This window comes from Pelophylax lessonae, assembly GCF_965119305.1.
Source record: "Pelophylax lessonae genome assembly, chromosome: 9".
Lineage (NCBI taxonomy): Eukaryota > Metazoa > Chordata > Amphibia > Anura > Ranidae > Pelophylax > Pelophylax lessonae.
The window spans coordinates 86,446,845-86,473,412 of NC_138776.1; the positions used below are offsets into that span (position 1 = coordinate 86,446,845).

At 43.8% G+C, this 26,568-nt stretch overlaps 1 protein-coding gene across 1 annotated transcript in view; it reads right to left on the bottom strand.

Annotated features, from left to right (window-relative positions):
* Positions 1-25,770, bottom strand: part of LOC309563535 (uncharacterized protein) — an 85,219-nt gene extending 59,449 nt beyond the window's left edge. The window contains exon 1 of the mRNA XM_082267986.1: positions 25,459-25,770. Coding sequence (XP_082124112.1) covers positions 25,459-25,487 — 29 coding nt within the window. The 5' untranslated portion in view covers positions 25,488-25,770. The remainder of the gene's footprint in view (positions 1-25,458) is intronic.
* Positions 25,771-26,568: the final 798 nt, after the last annotated feature.

The window sequence follows — 26,568 nt, forward strand, 5'->3', positions numbered from 1 at the left end:
AGATGCAAGGAAGCTTTGGTGTTGCACAATGTGCATAGCACATCACTTAACCCTGCACTCTGTACACAGCACACCCCTGAACTCTTTACATAAATTCCCAAACGTTTCACTCTGTATATAAATGCACTCCAGAACTTTGCACTCTGTATGTAGCATACCCCAAAACTCTTTGCATGGTGCACCCCTGAACCCTCTGTATGTAGCACACCCCAGATACAACCATCCCTTTGAGGGCAACTACACTGCTGAAGTGGCCCATGATGAAATTGAGTTTAAACAACCCTGTGCTATAGATGACTGTACCTTGTACATCATAGTCATCTTTTCCCCAGTGCATAAGTTTAATACAAAAATATACCTACAGGACAACAGTTTACTGAAGATGTGTCCGTAAAAACTATGTTATTTTGGGAATTACCTAACCAACATCACGATTGCTATGGTTGCACGAGTTTAGAAATGGGTTTTCTGGTGGATACGATCCCAGTAGTATTACAAGAGGAAAAAAAAAATTATAATTCCTTTATGAAAATAATTTAAAGCCAAACTCCAAGCACAATATATTGCAAAACTGTATTTATTGATACAATGTTAAAGCGGGAACTGAAGCTTCCTATTCTTTACAAGCCAAGGAAGTTGCCATGTTACTCTGATTTGCAATTGCCATGGTGCAGCATGTGCGATTAGATAGGATACCAGCCATTTGATGGCTTCACAATTCAGTGAGAGCACAAGAAACTGTGACAGTTATCAATCATGGCATGCCCTGAGACTTGGTTTACACTATGTACTGCATGTGAATCGCAGAGGAATCACCAATCATTCCTGTTCCGTCACATGCAATTTAGTAAGGTGCGATTTGAGCCCATTCAAAAGCGCACCAAAGTTGTGCATGCACCAATTTTGGAACTGCACTGCGTTTGTGACCTGCTCTTTGGTTGTCAAAATTACACCTGCTGCAGATTTGCAAGGGCAGTGTGATTTGAATGTGTGGAAAAAAAAAAACGCATGGATTGTGCAGGTTCCTACACTGCATTAGTGTGAACCTAGACTGAATGTAACCGTTTTGGAAAGCAAATAAATCAGTGGGCTTTAAGTATTTAATTGCACACAGTACCTGAATTTGACTTGGTATCAGTCTCTTCAGTTGTGTTGCATTGCAAGAAAAATGCTGACAGGAGGAAAGAGTAAGAGATGGCTTCATTAGAGTGCTGATCCTACTTCTATTCTCGAGTCACAGGGTAGGGGTGGGGAAGATACCTGTAAGTGTTACTGAACTGCAGCAGACAAAGTGGGCCTCCTCCCTGCCAGACAGGGCTGTGCGGCAGAGCTGTAAAAAATTTAAGAGCTCAATGGACAGAAATAAAAATCCTTTGGAGTATTTAGCGGTTTGCCTAAAGTTCAGCTTTAAGCTATCAATTACATGCACATTAAAGGGGTTGTAATGTCAGAAGGTTTTTTAATCTTAAAGTGGAAGTAAACCCTCCTCTGCAAGATGTACCTATAGGTAAGTCTATGATAAGGCTTACCTATAGGTACTGTAAATATCTCCTAAACGTGTACCGTTTAGGAGATATTTACCTTACATGCAGCCAGTGATGTCACTGGAGCATGCGCTCTGAAGGAACGGCCGCTGGTGCCGTTCCTTCAGAGCCCCGTGCCGTGACCCGTCGGCTCCCTCACGCATGCGCGGGAGTGACGTAATCACGGGTCCGGCCAATCAGATGGCCGGATGCCACGATCCCGGAAGACGGGCGACTGAACATGTCGCCCATCATACAGGTAAGCGGGCGGCACGGCGGGGGCTCGTTCTAAGGTAAGTATTTCATAATGAGCTAGTATACAATGAATACTAGCTCATTGTGTTTCTCTTTCAGGTTGTAAAAAAAAAAAAAAATGTTTAATGAGTTTACAACCTCTTTAATGCATTTGATTAAAAAGCCTTCGGTGTGTAGCAGCCACCCTCATTAATTACCTGAGCCTCAGGAGGGACTCACCCTCCTGATTGGCTGAGACATAGCAGCAGCGCCACTGGCTCTCGCTGCTGGTAAGTCAGCAAATAAGGAGAGAAAAGGGGCTGGGCTACAGCTCCTTGTCTAAATGGGCACAGGGAGCTGTGACTCAGCTCAAGTCCCCCATAGCCAGTCCCCCGCAGAGGATCCAGGCCACTCTGTGCAAAACAAACTGCACAGAGGAGGTAAGTAGAACAACAGGTTTGTTATTTTTTATTTTTTTAAACAAGACTTTATATTTACTTTAGGCCACAGAAATGGACATCAGGAAAACAGTCTACCTCGAGTTAAAAAAATACAAAGCAATCCATTACTTTCTTGTAACAGTAACTTTCATACAACTTTAATTCTGTGTTGGAATATTTGCTGTACAGAATATGAATGACAGCTCCAGACAGGTTGACTAATGACTGCAGGAAAACCATTTATAGTTGTCTAGGCAACCCAGAACATGAAGAAAATAGTAATGATGGACAGCAGCAGATGGAAGTTCCATACTGTATATCTAATCTTGATGATTTCACAAATGTATGTATTGCTGTCACACTGACTGCTAAGTCTCCAAAAGCAGCTGGAATATTTGGCTAATTTATGGCAGGCTGCTGGGAAATCAGAATTTATCTTGCTATGCAACAACGTGCCAGGCAAAAAAATTAAGGAATTATGTAGTGAAAAACTCATTGCTGACTACTCCTGAAAATACTACCTTCCTTTCTGGTACCATGGCTTCAGTACCTGACTACAACTTCAAGTCAGTCCACCACACCTTCCTCAATCCATAACTGCTTCAATGAGGCAAGGTCTTGCAGACTGTCCGGTCCAATCAGAGCAGCAGCTCTACCCTCCTGCATTGCTGGCATGCCCTGCCCATGGCAGCACAGATTAGATCTTGCCCCATCCAATCACAGTGGCTTCTTTCCTCTTCCTGGGATATTTAAACTCTGGGAAGTTTTCAGCTTGTTGTCCGAGCAGTGCTTTAGCAAGCTAGCCACTGATCCCCCTGGTACGCTTTCCTATCTCAGCCTGTATCCTTTGTTGATTCCTTTATACCAATTTCTGGCTCGTTCCCGTCAGTCATGCCAACTGCCAATCCTGACCTCTGGCTTCCTCCTGTGTCCTCACAAAGCTTGGACCTCTGGACTGATCCCAGTGACTTCAAACAAATGGAATTTACAGCATGGTGAAGGGGTAATCGTCTAGGGTCTGCACACTGCGAGGCGCAAACCTACGCAAGTGGAACACAGGTGGATACCAGTTTTCTCTTAGATTCGGTGTCCGGGGGGATTCTGCATCCTCTGCTCCCACATGGGACAATCCTATTTCAGCCAGGTATTATCTTGGCCTTGGTCCCATTTCTAGGAACCTCCCTCCTTCCAGTGTGCTGCAGCATTGTTCCTACTTCACAGATCCAGCCCACAAGTCTTATCTGTCCAGCGATTCCCTGTCAGTCTACCACCTCTCATTGGGTATTCCCTACAGTGTAGCTAGAGCATCCACATTGGTGGCAGTTTGTAGATTTGGAGCTATGACTTTCCCATTGTATGTTTCTCCTGTTCAGTCTCATAGTATTAACACCGGGCAACTGGATTTTGCAGGGCTACAGTTACAAATGGTACACTCAATACTTCGCACAGTACAAATTTAATTGAGTGTAATGAGATCGACAGCATGGTTATCGTTCTGTGGCCCTAATGCATTGGCTACAAAGAAAAAAAAAAAAAAACAAACAAACACTGTCCAGCAAGTGGTTGACAACTTTGCCTAGGAGCACAACTGGTGTTTAACCTCAACAGAATTAGAATGTACACAGAGCATATAGCTTGTTGTCATGTAAACCAATTAATTTCAGTAGCGTGTTACCTTCCTTTGCCTAAGTCTTCAATATACTGGGTTTCCTTCACCAAAATTTGATTAGATCAGGGGCGAAACTACAGGGGTTGCAATCGCTACCGGGCCCCATGCTCCAGGGGGCCTGTGTGGATCCCATGTACACCTGAAGTGGAGGAGCGGCGGGGGCAGCATGTAGAGAAATCACTGTCCTCCTTTTTCCTCCTGTAGCTGCAGAAAGAAAATGGAGGAGATTGGTTCCTCTGTATGCTGCCCCTGCCACTCCTCCCATCCAGTTCACTTGTGTTATGCTGTCTCTGGACCCCTGTGTGCTCCCCTGCCTCCCCCACCCCAACCCCCCACTGTGCTCCCTCCTCTCTCCTGCCGATTGCTGCAGGGGATGTGTCACAAGTGGGTGAACTTCCAGGATTGCAAAGGTCCCACTTGCAACTGGGCCCTGGCATTCCACCACCGCGGGGAGGCCCCAAGATGGCAGGAAGGGGGCCCACTGCAGAACTTGTGAAAGGGTCCCACTGCAGGACCATAATAAAGGGCCCTGCAATGAGAGTAAAGGGCCCCAGAGTCAGTGGGAAGAGCCCCAGGCTTGAAGGGAAGGGCCCGGGCCAGGGGGCCCTTCATAGTTTCTTGCACCGGGGCCCTGAAGGTTCTAGTTACGCCTCTGGATTAGATCATGGAAAGGTAAGACTAGAGTTGAGATTTACAAACTTTCATGGCTACCATCCTGAGCTCCATTGTAAAATTTAGACCTCAGCAGCTTATAGTAACAATAGATTTCTGCTTCCTAAGCCCCACTCTGCAGGATTTATATTGCAGTAGTCTGGTTTTATATAGAGTGGGGAAGTATTAGAACCCCTGTTGAGTTCTGCTATCTGGGACTTCACTAGAAAGATTTATCTTGGTTCCTGTCCCAAGTAACATTTTTCTCAGACAGGAAGTGACGGAAACTTCCACTTGCTGACCGCCCGATGCAGTTTTTTGCGGCAGGCTGGCTCGGCTGCGCGAAACGACGTAGCTCTACGTCAGTCGCACCTGCGGTGCTGGGGTCCCGCTCCCACTAGGCAGAAGGGATGCTGATCCACAGGGCAGAGGGCCGCGATTTCCGCCAGGCTTTCACGAGCGCTCCTCGCTGAGAGAGGACGACGGTCAGCTGTTGTAAACACAGCTGACCGATCTGCTCTCTGAAATGATTAGAGCGCCTGTGATCCTTCTATATAGGATCCCAGGTCTCTGTGGTAATTTCACAAGCCCATCCCCCATACAGTTAGAAAACACTCCCCTAGGCTCACACTTAGCCCACTGATCACCGCTGTGTTAACCCCTTTCCTGCCAATGTCATCACAGTAACCGTGCATATTTTTATCATCGAATACTGTAGTAATGTCACTGGTAACCCCAAAAGTATCAAAAATATCAGTTAGGGGGTCCGATCTGTCCGCCGTAATGTCGCAGTCCCACTAAAAATCGTAGATTGTCATTTTTATTTATTTTACTAGTAATGGCAAATATCTTTCCCCTAGTTTGTAGACGCAATAACTTTTGCACAAACAAATCAAAATACGCTGATTGCAATTTTTTTTTTACCAAAAATATGTAGCAGAATGTGAAAAATATTGCTTTTTTTTCCAGAATTGTCACTCTTTTTAATAGTGCAAAAAATAAAAATTGCAAAAATTGCAGAGGTGATCAAATACCATCAAAAGAAAGCCATTTGTGGTTAAAAAAAGGACATCAATTTTATTTCGGTACAGTGTCGCCCGACTGCGCAATTTTCTGTTAAAGTAACCCAGTGCCAAATCGCAAAAAATGGCCTGGTCATTAGGGGGCAAATCCTTCCAGTCCAGAACTGGTTAATAGTGTGCAGGGGGAAGGGTAGAATCCCAGGCATTTTTGTTTGCCCCTGTTGCAAGCATTTGTGCACTTCCCGTCTGATAAAACAGCTGTCAACAGGACAATAAGTGAAGGTAAATGTAACCCACAGAACCCCAGATAGCAGTAAAACTCAAAAGTTATATTGCCTCTTAAATCTATCCAAAACTGAAAAAAAAAATATTTGAAGCCTGACATACAAGTGTGCTCAAAAGTTTGTACAACCTGGCAGAAATCATGAAATGTTGGGATTACTATTGAAAATGTGACCGATCATGCAAAAAAAAAAAAAAAAAAAAAAAAAAACCTTATTTAAAGAACTCTGGGCAAAATCTTTATTTTCCCATGCAGTGTGCAAGGCCCACACTGCATGAGTTATAGGTTTTTACTAGAGGAAAAAAAGCAGTTAATATACTCACCTAATCCGACGATTGCCCAAGCCCAAGATAAATCCCTGATGCTCCTGACCCCCAGCACACTAGCAGTCTTGTGATCGGACTGGTTGTAAAGTCATCACACCCATATATTGGCTCAGGAACAGTCCACCACTGGAGGTGGGGGGGGGGGGGGGGGGGGGAGGAGCGTTGTTTTCCGGAAAATAGGGTAAATATCGCTTTCGCTTGCTTCCTTGGTTCATGTAAGAGAACCAAAGATTTTGCCTGACCTGGAGGCATTTTGCCAAGAATGGGCAGATATACCACCTGCAAGAATGCAGTTTTATGATCATGCCATTCTGTTATGACCTAGCTCAGGGGTATTGAATTAAAATTCACGGAGGCCCAGTCACTAAAGTTTTCCAGCAGGGGTCCCAATTGTATGTTTGATTCTTAATGGCACCTTGAAACATTGGCAAAACGCTGCATATTTCCGTGAGCGTCAAACCAGCTTGAAGCAGTTCAATTTAAAAAGGGTCAGGGACTATTTTTGTATGTTTCTGCATGCAAGACATCCCATTGAAATGAATGGGCTGCCTACATGCAGAATACAGGTAGCAATGTTATAAACCCAGCCTAAGATCCTTCACATCACAATCCTGTCATTACAACAACAGTGTTCTCAGTCCCCCCCTACACAACAACCCCCCCCCCCTGCCCCTCACATTACTGTCCTCAGCCCCCCTTCACATTCCTATCCTGTTGCCCATTTAGATCATGCCCCTCCTTCACATTTCTGTCCGGCCCCCCTTCACATTCCTGCCCTTAGCCCACTTTATATCACCTCCCTTCCTCCTTCACATTCCTGTCCTCACCCCCACTACCCTGTCCTCTCCTGCCCCCACCCCTTTACATTCTTGCCCTCACTAATTGCCCCCCCCCCCATTTTATTCCTGTCCTCGCCTCCACTACCCCTTTGCATTCCTTTCCTCAGCCCCACTACCCCTTTACATCCACTGTCCTCAGCTCCACCCCATCTTCAGATTCCTGTCCTCTGGCCCCCTTCACAGCAACCTCGGCTTTCTCCACATCATTCAAAGCAGTAACAGTTTTCTTTAATGTCCTACCTACACAAGGCGGAAGGCACATTAGTCTACAGTGGACATTGGCATCAAGACAGCTCCGCATGGATGGCCAGAGGCATTAGGCTGACATCGGAAGCAGGACAGCTCTGGAAGGAGGGCGGGATCTGCACAACTTTTCCTGGTAACCAGCTTGTGATAGTTAACTTGAAGTCCCGCCTTCCATCCGGAGCTGTACTGCCTCAGATATCAGCCTCATGTCTCCGGCCGTCCATGTGGAGCTTGATGAGGACAACAGCAGTGAGAATGGCTGAGCGGGCTCCAAAATGGCAGGACTGCAGCCAGTCCGAATGGAGCAGTGACTCGGGCCGGACGCAGACCAACATTTAGGAATGACTGACCTAGGTGAATATGAATCTCATTAGGAATAAAAGAAATGGGTTTGCTCACACATTCTTTAAAATGGTACATACTACTGTACTGTATATTACCAATTCTCCAAGGATATGCAAACTTTTGAGCACAACTGTACACTTCAAGTACCCCTCAGGTGTGTGACTGGTATGCTTCAGCCCCCTCGGTGCAACAAAACTTTGCCTAAAGGTAATATGCCAATTATGATACTTCCTGAGAGATTCAAGTGCAGGCTCACTTATCAACAGCCTATCAGTATGATTACTGCCCAAAAAGGAACTTGCATCAGATGGCCAGTCAGCTTAACGTTATCAGGAAACGACACTACTAGCAGTAAGGCTGGGTTCATACATATGAAGTTTTCAGTCCAGAGTGTTTCTGTTCACTGGTTCAGGTGCGATTCAGATGCAAATTTTTACTTGAATTTGCACCTGAACCGGACCCAAAAAAACGCACAGGACCCTTTCGCACGTGTGAACCCGCTCCATTGAAAGCTAGTCGAATTCACGTTATGCGAATTGGACACAGTTAAAAAAACTCATCCAATTCGCATACATCTGAACCCAGCCTTTGGGTTTTCATAAATTCAGGGCACCCAAGGTGCTGGAGGGGACATGTAGAAGTGTGTGTAGGCAACACTATGGGCCTGCATTGTAGTAAAGGATCCTGCTACAAACAATTATATTGTTATTTTACTTTTTGCACCATGTTAGCACTGCAATCTACCCAAGTGGATTCATGGTCAGTCAGGCAAATTCTTGTATAAGAATTAAAATGGTGGCAGGCATCACAATCCCAGATGTAACTGAAACCACAAGCAGATTGTGTCCAGGATGATGAAGCCGAGTCTGGAACTTTGCGCCATTAAGCCTACTACACACAATGAGATTATCGGACGAATGATTGTCAGTTTTTTTGCATGCTAGTCTCGAAATCGAAAATGAAAAGGTTACTAAAGTACAAAAATTCTCCGACAATTAAAAAAAAAAAAAAAAAAAAAAAAAAATCGGGAAGTAATGCATTTGTACTGTACAATAAAAAATTTCATGTTTGTCCCTTCGGATAATTTCGTACAAAACCTGTGTACCAACGATCAGATTATCGCGCAATCGCTTTGAAAGTGTTTTTTCTTACAATATTCCTAATCACGTGTACTAGGCTTTAGGGAGTTGGGGGGGGGGGGGGGAGGGGGAGGAAAGCAGGCAAAAAATAAAAATCTATGGCTCGAGAGCTACAAGCGCATACTACCAACTAGGCAAGGGCTGGCCTACACTACTGAGCACACCTGTCCTGAATGGGAGAACGGGAATTTACATGGTGAGTCTACAACCTGAGTGTCAAATTCAATTTCATCACAGGCCGCACCAGCATTAGGATTGCTCTCAAAGGGCCAGTTGTATCTATAAGACTATGCACATTTACCCAGGGCTTTTTATTTCTCAGAAAAATAGGTTCAGGAAATCAACCACGCCCATCTGTGAAACTGCATGGAAAGGTGGGTGTGGACAAATTGCACAGGGGGTAGGATCTTAAAAGGGACAATACTTGGAGTGTATTATCTGCAGACTTCAGGGGCACACTACGTACATAGTGCAGGGTTCAGGGGCTTTGTATGCACAGAGTGCTGAGTTCAGGGGTGCGCGCAAGGTTGTACAAGGTTGAGGAGTGTGTTCAGGACTGTGCTACATACAAAGTGCAGGGTTTAGGGGTGTGTTATGAAGTGTGCAGGGTTCAGTTCACTTTCACAGGCTGTACACATCTCCCTTCCACCTCTCCTCAGCTCTGACCTTTGCACCGGTATCTCCCATCCCCCTCCTCTGCACACATCTCCCTCCACAGCCATTATGCCCCCCCCCCCCAAGAAGCTTCCTCGCATCTCGCCTACCTGTTCCTAGTACCTCTGTGTACCGCAGTGTAGGCAGCTCTACCTCGCTCTCACTTGCAGGGAGATCATTGGTTGGCATCTGTGAACCTAGGCAAAGCTGGGGATCACAGTGCATCTTACTAGGTAATGCGCTATCCCACACTGCACCTGCATGTCCCTTATCCCTGCCGTGAGGCAGACAGGGACCTGTGAGAGCCACAGAGAAGAAATCTGCCCTTGTAAAGGCAGAAGGCTTCGGTGTTTACAAATGACAGTGGTGAGTGGCAAGCTGAGGACGAGAACCGGACGACGCCACGCTCTGGCTAAAAAAAAAAAAGCCCTGGGTACAAGGGCAACATGAAAAGGCCTGGGGGGCCAGATTAGGCCCGCGGGCCTTGTGTCTGACACGTGGTCTACAGGTAGCACATATTCAAGCCTGCAAGGGAAATCCATGAGATACTAATACATTCAAACCTACTAAAACACCTACTTCTAATAACCAAGTAACTCGATTTACTATTATCTTTGGTCTCTATATTCCCTTACATCCAAAGCACTACAGGACAGAAAAAATGTACTTCTAAAAGCCTGTGTTTAACTACTTCTTACTGTATCACTAATTATATTCAAACTTCCAAAGCAGATCTGAATTTAATTGGTGGTCACAAGAAACAAAATTAAAGCTTTACGTTAGAAATCCTGAAAAATGTGTACTGCAACAATATCTGGATGAAAAACTGGAAAGGGTTCTAAAGGGTACCAGATGTTTTGCCTTAAAGACATACATTTATTTGTCATCACCCCACCCACACAGCCGTGTCATTCAAACACACAGTGTCTCTGAATTAACTACAAGCGGCTTTTGGCTAGTAGTTCTCATTGAACTACTAGGGCGCTGTGGAGCGCCGTGGTAGTTCATTGAGTCTTCCTGTCAGAGAGTATCAGCTTTCCTATAGGAGTAAGCCAATACAGAGACAGTGTGCAGGAGATATGCATGGCATCAGCGACCTACTGATCGGTGGTTCAATGCTTTCCAGGCTCCTGCAACAAAAAATAAATGCACATTTAGAAAAAAAAAAAAAAAATGCTAATTTTGTCATTAAAGTGAACTTATTCCTGTGATTACGTATGAACCTGTGTCTACACAGTGCTGTGTCAGTCACATAGAAAATTCAGAAAAGATAAAAAAAAATTTACAAAAAAAAAAAAAAAAAAAAAAAGAAAGTGTTGTAAAGCGTCATACAAATTTATATTTCAATAATTTTTTTCTTTCACAATAACATGCTGTAGGTAGAATATTGGCTGACAAAAGCATTCACTTTGATCGATCACACTAAGGCCTGGTTTACACAGATGTGTTTTTCAGTTTTGCAAAAATGCAACACAGTCCATATACATCTGTGCACTTTACACCGATGCATTTTTTTTTGGAAAGGGTCAGACGCACGTTATTTGGTTCCATAAGACTTCAATAGAAATGCATTAAAAACACAGGACTTGAGTTGTTGCTGGTTTCTCCCGCTAAACAGACACCTCCCAAAAACACAATGCATCAAAAACACGTCTGGAGAACACACGAGATGCACCTGGAAAATGCATCAACCCCAACTTGCATAGGTGTGAACCAGGCCTAAAGAGATCTGGGGAGTCTGCAAATCACAGGCTGTGTCACATCCCTCCAGCCTGTGTCTATGGAGTGTATGTGCTGGGTCTAGCAGGGAGGTGAGTCCCCATCGCATGTCCCCTGCCGCCCATAGTGTTTAGCAATATGAAGCAATCGAGAAAGAGGGAGGGAGTGTGTCATTTACCACTGTGTATACGCCCACACGTTACTATAGTCATGCGAGATGCACATAAGAAAAAAGGAGAAATTAACAGTTTAGAAGAGAACAGAGACTGGAGCATGTTCAGTAGATGTCAACATCTGGTCTACACAACCACAGGCTGCAGCGGTGGTACAGACAAGGAGAGAGGGACAGTGAACAGCAGGATCAACCAGGATTTTTGCAGTCCACAGAAAAAAAAAAAAAAAAAAACACTCTAGTGGATGAGCGAGTATGCAATGTAATATGGCATGTATTGACAGTTTATGATGATTTGGGATAATGACACGAATGCATTCTATACAAATCACTTGAATTAGTGAGTAGACTATGTGCTATGTATGCGTCTCATGATTTAATTTTGCTCGAGCCCCTTCAGGCTAAATTCACATCACGTGCAGTGAATTTAGCAAGCCTTGCTGCATGCTAATTGGATTTGAGTTCATATTTTTTTTATGCATTGCACAGATACTTTATTTTGTTTGGTTCACTGGAGCTAAAACTTCACTCCCTCAATCAACATTTGGTATTTTTAATCCTCATGTTGCTATTATAAGTAGACAGGAAGGTGTATTATATTTACTTCAATTTTTTTTTTTTTTTAAACATTTCCAGATTACAAAATGGCCGTGGCCAGAAATGCTAGGGGTATTTTTTCAAAGTGATTACTCAGCCAAATAAACCATGGAGACATGGATTGGACAGTTGTGTTTGCTTTGAAAACTAAAAATGAATCAAATAGTGTTTTTGGTTAGTGGTGCTCAGAGGTCATGTAGTTCCGTTTGAATGTGTGTTCTAGCAATCTTGTATTGGACTGCATTGTGCCCTGTTTGCGGGGAGAGGGTGGTATTTAAGAGACAAGTATTGAGGGATGTGGGCAGCAGTAAGGAGTACATTCTTTGGTTTCTATTGGTTTTAATTTACACTGAAAAGGGGCTTTAAAAATCCAGCCTGTGGATTAATAGGTTTTTTAAATGTGAAAATAAAATAAAAAGATATTCTGCGCTCCAAATAGTGTAAAGTGATGAAGTCCAAAATAAAGCTGCCAGCAAATTCTGATATTGACAGTTCAGATCAAACGAAAATATAAGTGGGGTTGCGGCGCTCGAATAATCTGTGTTTAACACTAGGGACAGTCTGGTCTGCTTACCAGATAGATGGAAAATCAAAATACACCTGTCATCAAGTAAAGCTGGTGTTGAATCTCTCCTTTCAAGCTTGGCTCAGACCGCTCAGTGGAGACAGCAAGATGTATGCAAACATTGGCCAACACGCGTCAGATGTCCCTCCTGCAGTTCCTGGGACACAATATTTTGACTCTACACAGCGGGTTTTTTTATTGGTCTTATATGCACGTGACTACAATAAATGGGAGTTTTGTTAATATGTACTGCACCGTGAGCCTATTTCCACTTTTTGGGTACTGAAATGTATTGGTGGCTCACCCTGCTGGCTGACTGGTTCATCTGGTTATTAGATCACCCTTCCTATGAGACCCCCTTTTCGTACAAGAATCCACCTGGACCCCTGTAACCAGTATTCATGTTAATATATTTAGTGTTTCTGGTAAGCAGCCCATTCAGTTATATCTACTACAGTGATTGCTTATAGCTGACAGGGTTCTTGGTGATGGTTTCTCACTAGAGGCTATCCTGGTATCCAAACACACTATGTATATCTCTTTGTTTTTGAGTTTGTTTTAGGTTTTTGAGACCTGAATTCTGGAGTGTGTTTGCTATCGGAGGTGGAGTGGAGTCACTATCTGCCTACAAATGTGTACTTTTCATTAGAATCTGGTAAGCAGCCTCTTTGACCATCATTGTTTGTTGTTCAACAAGGGATCCTGGAGACGGTCTTCTTTGGAGTACATCACCTATACTTATATAATTCTGGTGAGCAGCCTGTATAACCACAGAGCATGCTGCAATAGAGGTTCTTGGTGGAGGGCCTGATCTTAACTACTGAATAGTTATTACATACTGCACCATGAGATATCTTTTTGTTTGTTTGCATACATCTTGCTGTCTCCGCCGAGCAGTCTGAGCCAAGCTTGAAAGGAGAGATTCAACATCATCTTTACTTGATGACAGGTGTATTTTGATTTTCCATCTGGTAAGCAGACCAGACTGTCCCTACTGTTATTCAAAGCGCCGCAACCCTACTTATATTTAATGTGAAAATAAGGATTGTATTTGTTCATATAAAAGTGTTTGATGTTTGGAATGGTCAGTAGAAAACATTTACACAATGGTTAACTTGTTCTGTCTGAGAATAAGATATACAAAATAAAAGCTCAAGACATCAATTCAAATATTTTTATTAAAAAATATACATGCAAAATTTCAAATGTTGTTTCATGAAAGATCATACATTTTTCAAAAGTATAACCTGATAGAATAAAGTGCAAATTCTTCTCAATGCAAGGAACCCTTCACAATTCTTACCAGAGTAAAATGTTACAGGATTCAATTACCTAAACCAGTGTTGATCACCTCTCTCAATTGATCTGGCAGCGGTTATATGATCAGTCAAAGCAGACACTAAGCTAAAGCTGAATAGGTGATTGCCTGGGAAGGTGAAACCCAATTCCTTTTGCATGCATATGCCTCACACAGAGGTCTCCGGAACAACCAAATAGAGAAAACTTTTATGGAAACTGAAGCTGATCATCAAGCAATCCAAACGGGGGTCAAAGTGTAATAAAAGCAAGGAAGCTACAGCTAAATCAACTTTCCAGCTATTGGGACCTATAGACCAGAACATAGTCATGTGAAATCTGGTATTCTCCATCCACCTTAGTGCCAATTCTGGGCTGTAACCATCGCAAAGACAAAAAACGTTTTAGGATGGTTTAGGGCTGGGCAATAAATCGATTTATCGATTTTTTAGTTAGAAACGTTTTTTTTTCGTAACTCAAGTTTTTTTGTACAATACTTTTTTCTCCCTTGCAGCCGAACTCGGGTCTGTACAGGCGCACCGCCCGCTTCCTCTCTCGGCAGCTGACGTCACATCCAGGCCGGGGAGACTGTACCTATCACAGCGCGCCGCAGCCCCGGCCTGTACAGACGCACTGCCCGCCCCGCAGCTGACGTCACATCTGGGCGCGGCGGTGGGAGTTCGGTGGTTGCACAAAAACGAGCCCAAACAGACTTGCCAGGCATAGCCTATATGAGAAGAAAAAGACTTCTAGAAAACAACGTAAAGAAAGGAAAAACAGAATGAAGAAAGTCAGGGGCACAGCCAAAGCAAGCGTGGGTGCTGGTAAAAAGAAGGACTAAAGGATCCCAAGATGAACTATCAGAAGATTGTACTTTATTCCAGGATCTTGTAATTAAAATTATAAAAATTGAAAAATAAAAAAACTGAAGAAAAAAGTATTGTACAAAAAACTTGAGTTTAAAAAAAAAAAAAACTGTTTCAAATTAAACTAAACGTTACTAGGGAGTTTGGTTCCTGTGCGGCGGGCTAGGAGCTGGCTGGAGCCCAGGCCCAGAGTGTGTGTAGTTACGCGGGGCCCGGGGCTGGCTGCACAAGGCAGAAAAAACTATTGTAGAAAAAACAAAAATTTTTGAAAAAAAAAAATAGTTTCAAAGTCAAACTAAAAAAGGTGGCCGGTTACTGTGGACTCGTTCTCTGGACCGTACCTATCACAGCGCAGCCCCTGTACAGACGCACCGCCCGCAGCTGACGTCACAACATCCAGGCGCAGCGGTGGTCCGTCAGTCAGGACACACATATACAGCGCTTCTCCTTCCTCAGTCCTCCCTCAACACAGTGAGCTCTCCTCCCTCCACGCTCAGCGCGACGCCCCCGCGTCTTCTTTTACTGTCTAATGTCTAGTAGTCTATTGTTTTGGGATTCTACGCATTTTAACTCTTGAGGAGTTAAAATAGCAATAAAGTTGCACTTCTGACACTATATCTGATGTCTGAAGTCATTTTTTAAGTGCATTGGAAAAAAAAGATCGAAAATCGAATCGAAACTCAATTTTTTCTTTAAAAATCAAAGTTTTTTTTTTTTTTTTTTTTTTTTTTTTTTTTTTTAGGCAAAATCGCCCAGCCCTAGGATGGTTACATTTTTATCATATAGAACAAATGTATCCAATTCCATCCAGCTTGGAACATCTGCTCTGCTGGGAGGGGCTTGCATGGTGAAATGTTGCTCTAACACTGCAGGCTACACACATTCAATATGAATGCTTCACCGAGAGCACTTGTCTAAGATCTTCTGCTCGAGACACTTTTCTCAAATACATCCATTGAAATACATCCATTGAATGGAGCCCATGTTGACAAGACCCTGTACAGCCCCCAAACATACGCCGAACCTTCATATCGTATGGTTCGCTGATGTCAGCGGCTGCATGCAGGGTGAATATCTGCTAAACTGTGCAGGTTTAGAAGATATTCATTTTATCTAAAGGCAAGCCTTATTATAGGCTTACCTGTAAGTAAAAATCATCAAGCGGGGTATACAACCGTTTTAAAGGAAAGTTCACCTTTACAAAAAAATAAAACACAAAACTTTTTTTGTTTTTTTTTTGTTAGAAGCCTGTAAAGCATTGCACCCATGATCAGCAGATTGTGAATGTAATGCCAGGTTCCAGCAGACTGTACCTCTTATAAGAGCAGGGAGTTACTGAATGATAGGAAGCTGTGTTCATTAGCACTCTGGTAGTTCGTTGAGAACTACCAGCCGTCAGCCACATAAGGACCTGTGAAGATACCCAGCTAGCTGTCACAAGGCTCTCTCATTCCTCAGACTCCGAGATAGTAGGGGGGCCACTGGCTTCCGTTGCCGTCAGTCATAACCAGTGAGGAAGAAGTGGATCCTGTTCTCTTATAGCAGGTTAAACAGCGTAGTGCTTGTCCTGTCTAATTAGTCCTTTTCTACGCTGTAAAAACCCTGGTTGATTCTGCCTGTTCCTGAGCCCCCCCCCCATGTGGTCAGTTTATATGACATCTCCCTGCTCACCTCTCCACCACTCCCTCTCTACCTGTCAGCAATCTTTTCCTTGTCCCTCTGGCTGCTATTTGTAGCTGGCAATAAAATCAAAGACGGATTACTGCCAAGCCCCTCTGTTCTACCAAGCTATACTATGTAGTGCAAATGTCTGTATAAAATGATGCCTCTAAATACCTTATTTTGGAGTATTTCTGTTTGATCACGTGACCTCTGGCTGCTCTGCTAATCTAAGGGCTACAGCTGAAGGGGCATCTCAGCCCCTTACACTATAGCCCTTAGATCAGGGGAGGAGAGCAGCCAGCAGTCACATGATAGAACAGAAATAAGGTCTTTAGAGGCATAATTTTATACAAATATTTACACTGTGTAGTATGGCTTGGTAAAACAGGGGGGACTGGCAGGAAAACCACTTTTAGGCTACTACAAAAAAATACTAACCACTGCAATTTTGAGCATAAAAAACAGCTCCATTAAAAAAAATAAATAAATCATCCTCCAACATGAGTGGATCCCTTTTCAGTTCATCACTCATGTTGATGAGTTGTAGGTTAACAGTAGACTCGCGTTTTCCTTTTCACACCAGACCCTTGGCGTCAGTATTCTACGGTCAGGATTTTGGTGGACCCATTTGTAAACAAAAAAAAAAAAAAATGTAGGAATATAAGGGCTGCAGCTTCAATTCCAACAGAGGCATCTGCCCATATTCCTTTTAACATGTTTCGCCACAAAGGAAATGCATTACCAAGCACTGAGATGAATTGTTGCCAAAATCAGGAATTTGCACTGAGCAGCCTCTTATCCCAGCATTGAATGGGTCCTACATTTCTCAAGTGTTCAGACACAGCAATGAGCCAGTGTATTCATTTCTTTTAAAGAATAAATCTTTTTTACAATCACTGGCTTGGGAGATTTACAGCAGGGCTCGTCAAACCGCGGGCGCCAGGTCGCATTGGCGATTAGAATTAGAGACCTGGCGCCTGGGGTGCACTGCAAGAGGTGTCCTGTTCCTTTTGCGCCCCCCCAACCACTCACCGAGTGCACGGACTTCCGCGCCGCCCGAAAATTGAGGCTGCAGTTTTTCGGCCTTCTTCAGTGAGAGAACGGGGAACTGGCGCCCTCTTGTGGTGGCTGGGAGTTTGACAAGCAGTAACTAATGGCTGTTTCCCCTGCCTGTCCTCAATGCCTGTCCATCTCCTTCCCAAAGAGGAGATGAGGGAAGTTTTTGCAGGCTTCATCTCCCTGTCCACTTACCTTTGCTTAAAAGGTAAGTGTACAGGGAGTGCGTTTATTATATTTATTAATGATTAATTTATTTTTTTAAATAAAAAAATAAAAATATTTTTCTTTTTTTTAATTATTATTAAAAAAATTATTTTTCTTTTTTCAATTATAAAAAAAAATGTAAAATGTATTTTTCATATATATATATATATATATATATATATATATATATATATATATATATATATATATATATAATTTTTTTTTCCCTCGCCGCCATGCCACAGCCGAAGGCCCTTTTCACACGGGCTGTCTGATCAGGTCCGCCTGTCAGCTTTTCAGGCAGATCTGATCGGACCCTTCAGTCTCCTCTATGAAGCAGTAATCTGCCGCCATCTGATCCTGTCTGCCAAAAACAGACAGATGGTGGTTCTATCCATCCCGTGGATCGGATCAGATGGCATTGGATGGAGACAGTCCGTTTCCATCCGATTGCGATATAGAGGAGAGTGGGGTTCTAGTCGTCTTTATGTGTAAATTTAGTATGTTATTTTTTTGGAAATAAAGCTTGGTTGTTTGTTTAAAAAAAAAAAAAAAACTGGCTCCTAACTTTTTTAGCTGGCTCCTAGATTGGAGGAAAATTTGTCAAGCCATGATTTACAGGCTTCGCATTTCCAGAGCCCTGAAGAAAAACCATAGAAAAAAACTTGACATAAAACACCTTTAAGGTACATTCACACCTATGGCTGCATTAGAACAAAGCGGTTGGTGTGATGTGGGATGACAGCCGTGTCAATGCGCCAATTGCGACACTATACATTTTTTCCCCATACAAACTTTATTGAAATGTCACACATCTCATTAGGTTCTATCGGCTGAAGCCCAAGGCAGTGGGATTGCCTCCAGTGTACCTCTTTTCAGCACATCCCACATACACATGGTGTGAATCAGTCAGGTAGAAGTTGTTATTTTGCCTTGTCTTGCAGTGGGACTGCGCTGGAATAGCTATCCAACCCAGTCCTACCACACTTGTGAGTGAATCCACCCATACATTTGCACATTGCAAGTCTGTGGGAGGCTGGCAATTATGTAAAACTCTGACAAACTCCAGTTCTCCACTGTTCAAATAGGCACCATAATTACTGAGATCAGAGTGGGATCATGCAGGATGGGTCAGAGGCCTGGTTTTGGCCAGTTACTGGCAGGAAAATTGTAGTACATATACTTGAAGCACAACTCTGGGCAACAGTAGGTATATATATTTTTTTCTTGCTGACCACTTTCGACATTAGGTAAATCTTTGTTTACAGCACAAGTCCCTCTATACGTCTGGCCTGCTGAGACATAAGCTTTGCAGGACCCCAACGCTATGATGAAATCTCAGTCTCCCTCTTCCCCTGGCTATTCACAAAATGAAGCATGGGGCTGTGTTGTGAACTGCAAGGGGAGGAAGTCTGAGACAACCATAGCACCAGCTACAAGACATGCAGGGTGTTTTTACTCAAGCAGGCTGGAAATAAATCCTCCACATACACACAAAACAAGGTTTGCATAACATAGGAGGTGGTTAGCATGATGGAGGTTATTAAACCCGGGTAATTTTTTTTTGTGCCCAGAGTTTAGCTTTACCTTGTGTTTTCAGAATAGTCCATTTTAAAGGCAGGTTCACTTTTAAGTGGAACATTTAGCCACACACACTACATAAAAGTTAGGTTTGAAATAAACAGGACTTTTTTTCAAATGGTGACCTTAAATACGTCCCTCGTAGTATCTATACGCATTTCCATTTTTCTGCAGAAGTTCACCACCACAGACTGTTCTTTCTAGAGGACTTTTTCCTGGAGGTGGGTGGGATACACCACTTTACATCCTATTCTGGTTGGTGATTGGACCACTGAAAATAAATCTGTAACCTCCATGCAAGAGCTGTCTGGGATAGATCACATGTGACCCTTCCTAATGTTTCAATGCAGATTTTTGCAGCTGGAAAGTTGTCTGCAGCGGTTGTCTTGGAAGATGAAAGATATCAATGTTGACTGCTTGGGAAGACTGCACACATCCTTGTTATTAGACTTCACATGACCTATGCCATGCCAATTTGACTACATATGATACCACACAACATGGGTGGCAGTTACACCTGCATGAGGGTCACCTTGTTTTTATTGTGACCTGCGGAATGCAGAGGCTCAGTTTTAAAACTTGGCCATCTTTGTGACAAAGATTCAGATGATCGTTGTCAGGTTAGGTCTGCTAGTGTCCTTATGTAAGCCATTAAAATCCTCAACTGAGCTTTAAGGACGTGACGAATATAGAAGGTATTACGCCGCATGATATCCTGCAAAGGATTATGGAATATAATAAAGCAGCACGCATTTGAAAGATTTGTATCAGCATAGAAAAATTCAAGGATGCTTTTAGTAACAAGAAAACATTGTATCATCCAATTTCCAGACCTTATACTGCCACAAAAGAGGGGTATTGATTCATTTTGCAGCAAGGGAAACCGTTTCAATACCATCACATTCCCAACAAGAATACTAGCAATCATCACACTCCGATAGTGTGTGTTCATTTAAAGCCAATTTAAATCAAAACTACCATTCGGGTACTAATACATGATACTGATGTGTGCACATCACTGTATTCCTGCCTGAAATGTCTTGTTTATTTTACGCACGCACAAGCAAAATATTCCAGCTCCCAGAATGCTATTCTAAGCACTTCAAAATAACATTTTGTGCATATACAATACTGGCCAGCAAAGCAGATTGTTATTTTTGTTCTCCATCTATACACAGCGCATGTATTCACACACACGTGTGTACTGCAATACTGAATACAATGGGCTGCATTTAGATCAGTACAAAAAAAAGGTGACTATGCCAAAAAACACTAGGGAGCAGTGTGCAAAAGACCTTAGTCCCAGTTCACACTAATGCTTTGGGGGATTTGCAATTGATTCCTGTGTGTCTCCCGCACAGCATCACAATCGTACTCAATTTATGCGAACCGCTGCGGATAATAAGTTAACGACACACCAAAAACGGTTCTCAAAATGTAGTGCAATTGATTGAATCGATCACATGGATGTTAACACCCATTGCAATCCGATTCCAGTGCGGAAAAAAAACTAAAAACGTCATGCACATTTTTCATGTGGGTGCGATTTGAGCCATTGAAAAAGAATGGGTTTAAATCGGACTGCAAAGAATCACATGCAATTTGAACGGGAATGCAGTGTGACTCCTGTCTGAATCACATGTGGTTCCCCGAACCGCATCAGTGTGAACTGGGACTTAACTTTTATCAACTAATCATTTTTTTTAACTGGCCATACATACAGATTCGGCATTTCAATAGGAAGTGGTTATCTACAGTGTTGCCAGGGCAACATGTAAGTTTACAACAATATCTGACCTCAGATAAGGTGTAAGAAATAAAAACACTGAGGTAAACATACAGATATGATCACTTTATGGGTGTATCATCCAATATAAAACACACAACATCCAAGCAGACTCCAGTTTCTAAATTCAGCAGCACGCCATACACTCCAAAATAAATATAATTCGCCCTAGTGGAAACCCATATGAGCATACAGCAAACCATTGCCACGCTCATCCAAATATAAGAATGCAACTCATTACAGATGAACCAATGTTCAGAAATACCAACATCATTTAAAAACTAAGCCAACAAAAAAAGATAAAGCTCAGCGGATAAAAATAGACCACTGATCTCAGATAAACAACAAAAACAGATGGAACTGGGGGAAAAAAAGAAAAAAGCTGAAGACGTCAGCGTAATCTGAAAACCTACATGTTTTCATTTTAAATGTTTATAGTAACAACGAGCTTATGCAAACGATGGGCTGAACTGACATCCAAGACGGTGTTTACGAACTGAAACTTACCTTGAAGGCCATTTCTAAAACTTACCTTGTAGGCTGTTTCCAAAACTTACCTTGTAGGCCATTTCCATATATCATTTACATACCTTTATAAACATCAGTCAACATCTAAGCAACCATCTATGCATACAAAGGCATCACTAAACTGCAAGTGTCAGCAATCAACGTGCACTTACAGATAGCGCACCTGACATGGGATCAGTTTAAAATCCTTACATTGGACACGGCCCAAATGGTTACACGTATATCTGCAGAATGCCACACTTGGCAGGATAATGATTATTGATCATTGCCCTGTGTCTATGATGCAAATGCATGCCAGAAATTAAACCAAAATAGTCACTAGTAGTGCTCATTGTGCACAAAAAGGACCATACTTACCCTTTGGAGAAAAATGCCTACCTTGGCACAAGACCCTTAACAAAGGGCTTTAATAACAAATTTGGTCAGGGCTCTCAGAATAGAATCCCAACAGCGCTGTTGCTATACCTTGTGATCTAGAGTACCCATGATCTGAGTAAAGCCTGCACTGTACACCACAATGTGGCGCAGAGCAGAAATTTCAAGTGTAACTCTGTGCTCTTTGACTAACTCCACTTTTAATGTTCCTTTAAATAGTTTTGTATTGGCCAAGCTGGCTCAAATTATTTGTACTAACAGGTGTGCTTGCTGTATAAACTGTATGAAGCCTCAGCTACATACAGAAGCATGTTCCTGCAGTGGGACAGACTTCCTTTCCTGCTCCTGAAACAAAACAGACTGAGCGCTGGCTCAGCCATTCACAGGAAGCTTTGTATTCTATGAAGAAATACAAAACTTCCTCTGATTGAGGCAGAAATTGTGACATCATATGCCCACCTCTCTACCCTAGCTAATCAGAGGAAGCCATCTATTTAAAGGGGGGTTGGGTTTTGATCTCGAGAGAGCTTGTAGAAAAAGGTTTTGCCTCCATCCCTATAATTATGGTATGGGGTGACCGCTAAAGGTCGGATCGGCTCCCGTTGCTGCACGTGCATCACCCAGGCGCATGCGCAGTACGGGCAAGCCACGTCACTGACTCAGATGTGAACAGGGGCCATTTAAATGAATGGGGATTTACTTGTTGGGCGTTTTGGAAACGTTTCTTTTGAGCGTTTTTGGAGCTGAAAACACCCAGGTGTGAATGGAGCCTTAGAGCCGGTTCACACTAGCGCGACTTGTCAGCTCCATTGACCGCTACAGGACCTGTTCTAATAGGAGCGACACAAGTCGCTCCGACTTAGAAAAAGGGTCCTGTACTACTACGGGGGGCGACCTCGGAGTGGCTTGCATAGACTTTCATTATGTGAAGTCCCTGCAAGTCGCTCCGAAGTCGTGGTGCATGGTAATGCACAAGTCGCCCCCGAAGTAGTAAGGAGCCGTGTCACCTCAGTGTAAACCGGCTCTTAAGCAGGTCACATGGCAAAATGCATAGGAACCTGGTCACATGGACAAGCTAGCAGGAGTCTGCAGCAGTATGTTCTCCCACTAAGGGCAGCTTTCAGCCCTTTTCTTGCCCTAATTGCTGAATTCAGCTTGACTGTTAAAGGCTATGTCTAGTTGTCCACCTTTCATATTAAACCTATATTTAGGCCCTATTCGCATTATGGAACAAATTTTTACATGCAACCCTACATACATGGAGCAGCCCATTCATTTCAACAGCACTGCAAGCGTGACGCGCATTTATTCACACTTTGTGAACAAGTGAAAGTGCACGCTTCCTCACCCTGTGCATTTCGCTCACATGCAGCCACATCATTCCTTTACAGGAACCAGTGAAAGAAAGGACAAGTCCCAGCTGCCATCACAGCAGAGATACTCAAATCTGAATGGAATATAAGTGTGGTGATGTCACCGCCACTGATCCTTCCTCCAGCCTTGTAACCCGGGTCCATACCTCATTACAGATCTGCGGCTGGAGAAATAGTGTGTAGGAGACTCAGCATCACACCTGTGAAGCGCCATTCACGGTTGCAATGCTTTGAAGACTCCAATGCAGCAAATACACTTTTTATTCAGCATGGTTGCATTTTTCTTCCAAAAAAAAGTGGAGTTCGCTTTTAACTTTTTTTGTATACTTCCCTTACATGAGGCAGAATTATAACTGCTTTATATAGGCAAGTCATCTCCTGACAACTCAGGAAGAACATGGGTAACCAAGCTAACCTCACACACTATGTATAATGCTGCAGTACTCAGATGATGGAAAGGTGCAAAGTAGAACAAGCAGCTAAGTCCTAACTAGTTAAAAATGCTCCCTCCCCTGCTAACACCTACCTATTAACCTGCTCTGGTCACATGATCCAGCTCCCATGTCAGCCACAGGTGACAAGAGTGAGAGCCTGACAACTGCTGCACCATGGTAGTCTATGGGTGACATTGTGCCTGGTGGAACTCTTGCCATTGCCCTGCAGTCGGCACTGGCTTACACAGGTGATCATGTGACTGGACAATAGGTATGTACATACATCTTTCTTACACAGGTTAGTATAGGTCAGTGATGGCAAACATTGGCACCCCAGGTGTTTTAGAACTACAATTCCCATGATGCTCAACTACACTAAAGAGTACATGAGCATCATGGGAAATGTAGTTCCAAAACATCTGGGGGTGCCAAGGTTCGCCATCACTGGTATAGATGATAGGAGGGGGAGGGGACAGTTGTAAGACTATATAAGAATTATACTTGAAGTTGGGGGGGGGGGTTACTCCCCAGCATGTTCTGGGTTCTATTCTGAGGGCTCACTGAAACAGCACAGTTTTGTTTTAGGACAGATCTCAAGCACTAGACTTGTTCCCCCAGCAAGGAACGTTTGGAATTGTAGTCCTCATGCAACCCTTGAATGGCCATGTGCCCTGTGTAAGGCATTTCTCAATAAAGCAGCCAACCAGAACACAGCGGTAAGCACCAGCGATTGAACATTTGTTTATAAAAATGAGATTGGATGCTGGGCGTTAGGGCACCTTCTATTGGGGGAAGGGGGTGGATCTCAGACAGTCCACATTTTCTTTAGTATCCCCATCCATTGGAGTACTCTCCCTCACAGACAGCTCTGCTCATCATATTTAAAAAGGTATAGTAAGCTTTTAGCAAAAAAAATGTTTGTGTGAGAGGATTCTGTAGATAACCACAAACTGTGCAGCTTTGTCCAAAGCCGATGAATGACCTTTCTGTAAGTTACTTACGCACCTCATGAAGCCTGACTGAAAAACTCCCAGAGATGTCATAAACCTGTTCTGCCATGTTACTAGGACGTTGCTATGACACTCTCAGCTCCTATAATTCATTCACACCATATTGCATGCGGAATCACAATTCCAAATCACTGCAAAACACAGGACAGGTTTGCAATGTCATTAGTTCCTAAAGGCACCCAATGATTCCTGTGCTGCAATCGCAACACCTCATTGAAAAATAAACATGAACGTCTTTAGGACGGGTGCTTTGCGATTTGCCGCAAAACATTCGCAGCTTGATTGGGACACCATTCAAAGTAATGCCATTGCAAACACCCCCTGTGTTCATTTGGAATCATGGCAATTCAACCTGCGATCATGAGAATGGAGGCCTACTGCTTACCTCCATCACAGGAGTGAGCTCTCCAATGCTGAGCTCAGAGATACTGCATCAAATGAGACAGCATGGGGGGGCTGAATCAGAGAAAGAGCTCCCTCCTGTGATGGGGAAGGGGAACAGCTGGGAGTCTCTCAGCAACAAAGCAGGGCAGGGCGATGCAAGCCCTGGGAGTTCTCAGCCAGGCTTCATTAGGCCCTGGCATACACCTATAACAGGGACATAGTTCAATTCTAGTCAGAGATGTACAGTTTGTGTTTATCCGCAGACTCCCTCTTATCTACATAGACGGTTTTCTTGATAAAGGTGAATTAACCCTTTAGGCCTCACCCAGTCATGTGTAGAAGGAGAGCTGTGGCGGCTCCATGTCACCTGTGTGATGGGAGAAGAGGTGTCTGAGAGCCCCCTCCCCTCACACCGGACTGTGTGTCCCCATCCAGCAGATGTACGTGTAAGAGCACGGCGGACCGGCCATACTCACCTCTCCGGGATGCTGTTCTTCTTCACCATGCTGCCGGCACAACGAGGCGACCAATGAGAGCGCGCTTAGTTCGAAGGGCGACGAATGTACCACGCAACGCGGCACCCCTATCACCAGGGCCGGCCGGAGAGCTCAACTACACCCAGCGGAGGTCACCCTCTCCTCCGTATACTGCGTACACCTATATCTACACCCTGACTGTGTCTGCAAGTGACCGACAGCACACACCGGACTGCAACCTCTCCGCCACTCAGCACTGCGAAAGGAATGCTAGGCCTTCCGGTGACGTCGCTGCAGCGAGCTACGCATGTGCATCCCGCCCACCACGCTGAAGCTCACGCAATTGGCGTAGCGTACGCAGCTTTTCCTCTTCAACTGAGGGGATGTGATCCCTGCACGTTACGTAATCAGCGTAGCGTACGCAGCAATGGAGGGCGTGTTTCCTGCACATTACGTAATCAGCGTAGCGTGGTCAGCTGGTTGGCGCCATTCACTCTTCCAGTTGAATTGTGTGGGCTGCTCTCCCAGTGCTTGTAACATGGCGGTTATCATCCACAACCCTGAGCTACAACTGTCATACGTATTGTAAAAAATAAAAAGCGAAGTTATCGTCTAACGATTCATTTATACCAATAAAACGGGGTGTCAGTCCACGCCTGCCCATCTCAGGCAGGTTCTCATCAATATTGAGGTGAAATCTTATCTGGTAACTTGGGAGGGCCCCAAGGAATTCCCTTAAAGAGGTTGTAAACCCCCCCCAAATTTTTTTTTCTTTTTGCAACCCGCAAGAGAAACACATAATGAGCTAGTATGCATCGCATACTAGCTCATTATGAAATACTTACCTTACAACGAGCCCCCGCCGTGCCATCCGCTGACCTCTATGACGGGCGACATGTCCAGTCGCCCTCTTCCGGGATCGCGGCATCCGCCCATCTGATTGGCCGGAGCCGCGGTGACGTCACACACGCGCGCGGGAGCCGACGGTCACGGCACGGAGCTCTGAAGGAACGGCACGAGCGGCCGTTCCTTCAGAGCGCATTCGCCAGTGACGTCACTGGCTGCATGTAAGATAAATATCTCCTTAACGGTACATGTTTACTAGATATT